General features: G+C 47.5%; 1 protein-coding gene across 1 annotated transcript; it reads left to right on the plus strand.

Moving 5' to 3' along the window:
* Positions 1 to 1,215: 1,215 nt before the first annotated feature.
* On the plus strand, positions 1,216 to 4,918 carry LOC136501461 (wall-associated receptor kinase-like 20). Its single transcript, XM_066496989.1, has 3 exons — positions 1,216 to 2,082; positions 2,212 to 2,274; positions 3,684 to 4,918. The coding sequence occupies exons 1-3, from the start codon at positions 1,245 to 1,247 to the stop codon at positions 4,754 to 4,756; spliced, it is 1,974 nt and encodes a 657-aa protein (XP_066353086.1). The 5' UTR covers positions 1,216 to 1,244; the 3' UTR covers positions 4,757 to 4,918.
* The last annotated feature ends 2,214 nt before the right edge of the window (positions 4,919 to 7,132 follow it).

The following is a 7,132-nucleotide window of genomic DNA, read 5'->3' on the forward strand; positions in this document are numbered from 1 at the left end:
TAGAGCTTTCAAGTGCCCACGTTCCTTATCCTATCGCACCAAGTACACTTCATAAACTTTCCATAAAGTTTTAGAACATCCCAATTGAAATATGTATGAAGCCATGGTGAGCGCCGCAATTTGGTATAATTTTATAGTCTGAATCTAACTTTCAAAACGTGTTGGATTTGATCCTTTCTTTGCTTGGGCCAAAAGTAACCCGGTGGCCTCGTGAAAGACGTTGGTAATACTTGGACTTGGTTCCAATGAACTTTATTAGTTGTACATACTCCCCTATTTGCAATCTACCCTTCTCTTGATCTATGTAAATACTTCTAAAATGAAAAGGTACGCACTCTTTGGTATATCACCAATAATTTATCAAATATATAAAGTTAAATCTGATATAGAATGGTTGCACATTTAGTTTAAAAGCGGTTAATATTTATGTTTGAGCTAGTGATGTCCTCATCATGACATCTAGGACCAGATCATGAGGCCCACAGTGGATGGGATAATAAATTTTCCAAGTGCCAACAAGAATCTATCTGATGCAAAGACTCTTTTGTACATCCTCTGACAACTTTAAGGAGAAATAGTTGTTCACGCCTAGCCTGTTAAGGCTGTGCACAACCATTGGGGGGGGGGGGGGGGGGGGGGGGGGCGGAGCGATTGTTTAGCAGACCGAGAGCTCCAACACGTCGAGAGGTCTACAACACGCAATACCTAGAGTAGTAAGATTGCAACAAGTCGCACGGGCTCACGCCGGACTAATGCCACAACGATCGACACACTACTAGCCCTGAGCCTCATGAGTTCTGTTATCTCATAAAATTCTATAATCCCAAAATTTGTAACTAGAATAAATAAAGAGTAATTTATGAGTCGTATAACAATTATAACTTGTAAAATGATAGACAAGCGCGAAACAATTTTTTCTTAGTGCCATATTTGCCTAAAACTTGGCCTTACTGATTTTTATATATGGTAATTTGTAGTATTTTTTTAAAAAAATTCTGATGCAGACCAAACAAACGAGCAGAGACGAAACACCCACGGTCACATGATGCATTTCCTTCTCGTATAGAATCGTTGTGGAAATTCTCCTTTCGCATTCATCACTAGTCCAAAATCATGCAGGTTGAAGGCGACGGGCAGGCCAATAAAACAAGTCAAACCTCCTCCTCCTCCTCCTTAATAAAAGACATAATAAATCATCCATACGACAAGCGCGAGGAGACACAACACAAGCTAAGCATTCAGCAATGGCGAGCACACGGAGGTTGAGCCATGTCCTCCTCTCCGAGCTGGGTAGTATCGCCATGCTCACGCTGCTGCTGGTGCTGCTGCCGGCGAGCCATGCGCGCGTGTGCCCGCCGTGCGGCACGACGGCCGTGCCGTACCCGCTCAGCACGGGCGACGGCTGCGGCGACCCGGCGTACAAGGTCCGGTGCGCCGCCAACTCGTCGCTCCTGTTCGACGCGCTGAACGGCACGTCGTACCCGATCACGTCCATCACCCCCGAGGCGCAGCGGCTGGTGGTCTCCCCGGCGCCTTTCGTGTCGCAGCCGCAGGGCAGCTGCATGTCGGAGGGCGCGCCGGCGGGGCGAGGCGTGCAGCTGAACGCGTCGCTGCCGTTCAACGTAAGCTCGTCCAACACCATCATGCTGCTCAACTGCACCAAGGACCTCCTGCTGTCGCCGCTCAACTGCTCCGCCAACTCGCTCTGCCACGTCTACGCCAACGCCACGGGGTCCACGGCGTCGGCGTGCGCGCCGCTGCCGCTCTGCTGCACCTTCGTCGCCGGGGGCTCCTCCACGTCCTACAGCATCCGGGTGTCGCCGCGGTTCTGCAGCGCGTACCGGAGCTTCGTGGGGCTCGACGCGACGCAGCCGCCGGACACGTGGGGCAGCCGCCTCGGGCTGGAGCTGCAGTGGGCCACGCCCAGGGAGCCGCTCTGCCGTACGCAGGCTGACTGCGAGGACGGCGCCAACGCCACCTGCGCCGACGACCCGCTCACGCCCTCCGGCGCCGGCGCGGTCCGCCGATGTTTCTGCGTGTCTGAGCTCACGTGGAGCCCCCTCGCCGGCGCGTGCCAGCAGAGTACGTTTTTTTTTTTTCGAAATCAGTCAGTAATTTCTTTTCGCTGCATGATCTTGAATTGAAGACACAAGGAAGGACAGGTCCTGAATTAAACGGAACACTTGTATTACTTTGTTTGATTTGATGCAGATCCCTCGGATTGCCAGATCGCTGGGGACTGCGGAGGATCCAGCCATGCGCCTCTCATTGCAGGTAGCTGTTTCTTGCTTTCCTGTTCTTGCCGTTCAGATTGTTCAACAAATCTCGTAGCCTAAAGATTGTCTGTCTGCGACGACCGCGACAAAAAATAAATCCTTTGAATAGTGCTATGGACAAATGATTTAGTATATATTTTTTTGTCTTCTTCAACAATAAGACCTAAAAGATAATCTTTTTTATAAATAGATCTCCAGAAAAGATGATACTCAGATTTGTATTATGTCTCTTATAACAATTAAAATAGTTGTTCGATACAGGTACTCTGTGGTTGGAGACAGCGAATGAATAGGTGCCGTGTCTCTTCCTATTGAATTAATTTGCGAGTCACTGGACTCCTGGTATCCCTCACTCTCCGAGGAGAGGAGAAAGTCAGTCGTTCTTAACGCTACAGATAGCTGCTTTCTCTTCTTTTTTTTCCTCCTTTCACGCGTGAAGGTACAAATACCTGCTAAAATTTCAACGACAATCCATATCACCATTGAAGTCAACGTAGTACAAATCCCTCATATGACGCATTGGAAAAAAGGAGGTAGTGGTATGGTCAAGCAACCCTTTTGACTCACCCGTGGGTACTCTGCATTCAACCCTCTGTATTCAAATGGCATAACAAAGGGAAAGTAGGTATACATCAGCCTCAATTTGGGCCCATAGACGTCCCGATGGTCTACTTTGGGGGGCTCATAGACCATACACATATATATCCTCATAGGAAGGATAAGTTTTGACTGTTTCTCCATTTATTTAAGTACTGTTATCTTTATATCTATTGCAAAAGTTGGCGGCCGGCATTGGCAGCAGACACAACTATGAGCATATCTATCAGATCCAGACATAACATAACTCTAAAGGCACAAAAGAAGAAGAAAAAAGGGTCTTGGCGAGAGACCCCGGACTACTAGCGACTGAAAACACAACTCCAAGAAACGTAGGAAACCAAATGACTAGCTCACTAATTGAGTCTTGATTTGGGTGCATAACCAAATGAAGTTGTTGATGTCATCTTTGCATTGCATTGCGACTTGTCTTGGTTGCAAATCCTTTTGTTGAGATCTTGTCTAATTTGGCTCTTTTCAAATGTTCCACCAAAAATAGATTATAATGCTCATCAAAATATCTTCTCTGGTTTTTATCAAACTTGGTCAGACATTGACGCCAAAACTTATGGAGGGGACCTATCATGTTCACCATGCGGAGACTAGAAAAACTAAACCACCGTTTGCCTCTATCGCATTATGTACCAATTAAGAAATCAAATTTAACATGATTAAGACAATTCTCCAATGGAATTTCACACACAGGCAGTGAAAGGCTTTTGATGAATCAACTAGAATTCCTCACCTTGAAAATTAAAGTTCAGCAATCGATTTAAATTAAATGTTCTGATGGTTTGTGATGCAATGCAGGGCTGGTGTGTGGCCTCGGCGGCACGTTGCTGGTTGCCACTGCGGGGTTGTTCGTCTACCGCCGGCAGCGGCGCATCCAACTCGCCCGAGAGAGGTTGGCCAAGGAGCGCGAGGAGATCCTGAACGCCAACAACACGAGCGGCCGCACCGCCAAGAACTTCTCCGGTCGCGAGCTGAAGCGCGCCACGGGCAACTTCTCCCGCGACAACCTCCTGGGCGCCGGTGGCTACGGCGAGGTCTACAAGGGCGTGCTCGGCGACGGCACGGTCGTGGCCGTCAAGTGCGCCAAGCTTGGCAACACCAAATCCACGGACCAGGTCCTGAACGAGGTGCGCGTGCTGTCGCAGGTGAACCACCGCAGCCTGGTGCGCCTGCTCGGCTGCTGCGTCGACCTGGAGCAGCCGCTGATGGTGTACGAGTTCATCCCCAACGGCACCCTCGCCGATCACCTGTACGGCTCCATGAGCCGCCCGCCGCTCGGGTGGCGCCAGCGCCTGGCCATCGCGCGCCAGACGGCGGAGGGCATCGCGTACCTGCACTTCGCGGCCTCGCCGCCCATCTACCACCGCGACATCAAGTCGAGCAACATCCTCCTGGACGACCGGCTCGACGGCAAGGTCTCTGACTTCGGGCTGTCCCGGCTGGCGGAGCCAGGGCTGAGCCACGTATCCACCTGTGCGCAGGGGACGCTGGGGTACCTGGACCCGGAGTACTACCGCAACTACCAGCTCACGGACAAGAGCGACGTCTACAGCTTCGGCGTCGTGCTGCTCGAGCTGCTCACGTCCAAGCGCGCCATTGACTTCAGCCGTGGCGCCGACGATGTCAACCTCGCCGTGCACGTGCAGCGGGTGGCGGACGAGGAGAGGCTCATGGACGTCGTGGACCCGGCGATCAAGGAGGGCGCCACGCAGCTCGAGCTCGACACCATGAAGGCGCTCGGGTTTCTAGCGCTGGGATGCCTCGAGGAGCGCCGGCAGAACCGGCCATCCATGAAGGAAGTTGCAGAGGAGATCGAGTACATCATCAACATCGAGGCTGGTGGCCATCCCATGGAGCAGCAGCTAGCGTAGCGAATTGATCCATGGCTTACTATGTCTAGACTCTAGCGAGTGAAAGTAATAATGTCATCAAAAAGTCAAGAAAGGTGCGGCCGTAATAACAAAGGGCCGTTTAGGCCGCTATCAGTGTAGTGTTTCTCGGTGTTGTTTGCAAGACTATCATATCATACACGATAAAATGAAACACTCATTCTCAATACAAATTTTATTCTATAGTTTCTTAAGTATTTAATTTCATGACTCATATAGTTGATAATCGTACAAAAAGAGTTTTATCTAGATGAAACTCATTTATTCTCTCTCTTCTTAGATACACTGCTACGTCATAAAAAATGACTATATGGCAACCTAATTACGACGTGTTTGAGACTGCTCTACGAACTCTACTCCACAAACTCCACCGTGGAGTAGCTCCGGCGTTAATGTAAATGAAATTTATATGAAACTTCCACTGAGACAAGCTTTAGGTGACTCGGTGCGAAATTAAAAATAAGGACTCACGTTCTATAAAGTCGCTTCTAAAACTAGGTTTTAGCATCGTTTCGATGCAGGGTAATTTTTTAGAGTTTTAGAAAAATAGCATTATTTTGTGAAATGCTTTGGTTTTAAAGTGCCATGAAGTGTTTAAATGCAACAAATTTTATAATTTCGAAAATCAAGATATTGCTAAAACTACTCTCCAAGTTATATAGACTTCACTCTATATGTCTGTTTTTTCTTCTAAACCGTGGTTTTGCACATCTAAGTGTTCTAAACTCCAGATTATTAACACTACGTTTTTAATACTATAACATATTAATATCCAATAAACATGACCTTCTTTGTTAATTATAATAACTGTGAAACAATTATGCTAAAAGGAATATCATCATAGGACTGTTAATTGCTCATAACCCAGAACCTATTATTTTGGAATTTGAGGAAGTATCTTCTACGTGAAACCATCATCCCGTTCCATGCAAATAATCTTTGATTCTATCTTTATATGCTTTCTTTATTGAAAGGGACCGTCTAATAGGAAACGTGAATTGAGCAACTTAAAAATATATTTCTAAACTATAGCTTCTAATTTACTCCTAAGCAAAACCTATACAAAGATAAGCTATCAAGATGTGCAACTAAGGTTTTGCTAGGTCTGTTGCTATCTCTATCGTAAAAAAAATTATGTAACCCAAATTCCAATCCTATCAACAAATCTATCAACTAAGCTAGGAAGGTAAAACACACAACCAAGCAGGTACACATTATAAAATGCGAAAGATAAAAGGCGATAGAGATGCAAACGCCTATTCGACGACTGAAAAGTCCTAATGGCTAGAGGGGATGAATAGCCTATTAAAAAATCTACAACAACACTAAGCCAAGTGGTTAGATAAATATGAGGCGAAGTGAATGTTGAGCTAGCCTACTAAAATTGCAAGCCACCTACCAACAATTCTAGTCAATTAAGATCACTAAGCACTCAAGGGCTATGTCACTACTTTCTACACTAGTTGAGCTAGCTAGGAACTAATTACAACTAATAAGCTAAGCTATACAACTAGCTACAACTACCATAAGCTCTACACAAGTAAATACACAAAGTAAAGCAAAAGAGTGGTAGAGGTGATATACCGCCGTGGCAAATGATCAATCAATGAATGCTAAAGAATACCAAGAAGACAATGATGACACAACCAATTTTTCTTACGAGGTTCACTTGCTTGCCGGCAAGCTAGTCCCCATTGTGGCGATTTACTCTCTTGGAGGTTCACACGCTAATAGGCATCACACGCCTAACCCGCAACCGGGTGCCGCACAACCAACCCAAGATGAGGATCCACAAGCCACGCGCAATCCACTAGAGGTGCCTTTGACGCTCCGTTGGGGAAGGCACAAGAACCCCTCACAATCACAATGATCGGAGCTGGAGACAATCACCTTCCTCCGCTCAACGATCCACTAATCACCAGGCCGTCTAGGCGTCAGCAAACACCAAGAGTAACAAGATCTCCACCAGTCCAAATCGTCCAACTAGTGCCACAAGATACTAGACCACTAAGCAATACACTAGAGGCTCTCCAATCTCACTCAAGATGATCAAATCAAGTGTGCAAGTGAGTGGAGTGGTGTGCTCTGCTCTCAAAGGGTGTATGAAGCTGTTAGAAGTGCCAAGAGTGTGGCCAAGGCCGGCCACTACCTCTATTTATAAGCCCACAAGCAAACAGAGCCGTTACCCCTTTGAGTCAGCTTCTGCGGGGGCACCAGACATGGGGTGGTGGTGCCCCTCCAATGGTCATTTTACTAGCCATTGGGGCACTGGACAGCCGATGGCGGCATCGCCCCCAGGGTGGCAATGACCACCCGGCTAGCTGCCCGAAAACCCTAGCCTCTAGAATTTTATGGCGG

Source organism: Miscanthus floridulus, chromosome 13, assembly GCF_019320115.1.
Source record: "Miscanthus floridulus cultivar M001 chromosome 13, ASM1932011v1, whole genome shotgun sequence".
Taxonomy (NCBI): domain Eukaryota; kingdom Viridiplantae; phylum Streptophyta; class Magnoliopsida; order Poales; family Poaceae; genus Miscanthus; species Miscanthus floridulus.

What these genes read in the sequence shown, in the direction of transcription:
- LOC136501461 (XM_066496989.1), top strand. Translation starts at nt 1,245, where the DNA reads ATGGCGAGCACACGGAGGTTGAGCCATGTCCTCCTCTCCGAGCTGGGT. An exon ending in CGCCGGCGCGTGCCAGCAGA is followed by an intron (nt 2,083 to 2,211) that starts GTACGTTTTTTT and finishes GATTTGATGCAG; the next exon opens with ATCCCTCGGATTGCCAGATC. An exon ending in CCATGCGCCTCTCATTGCAG is followed by an intron (nt 2,275 to 3,683) that starts GTAGCTGTTTCT and finishes GATGCAATGCAG; the next exon opens with GGCTGGTGTGTGGCCTCGGC.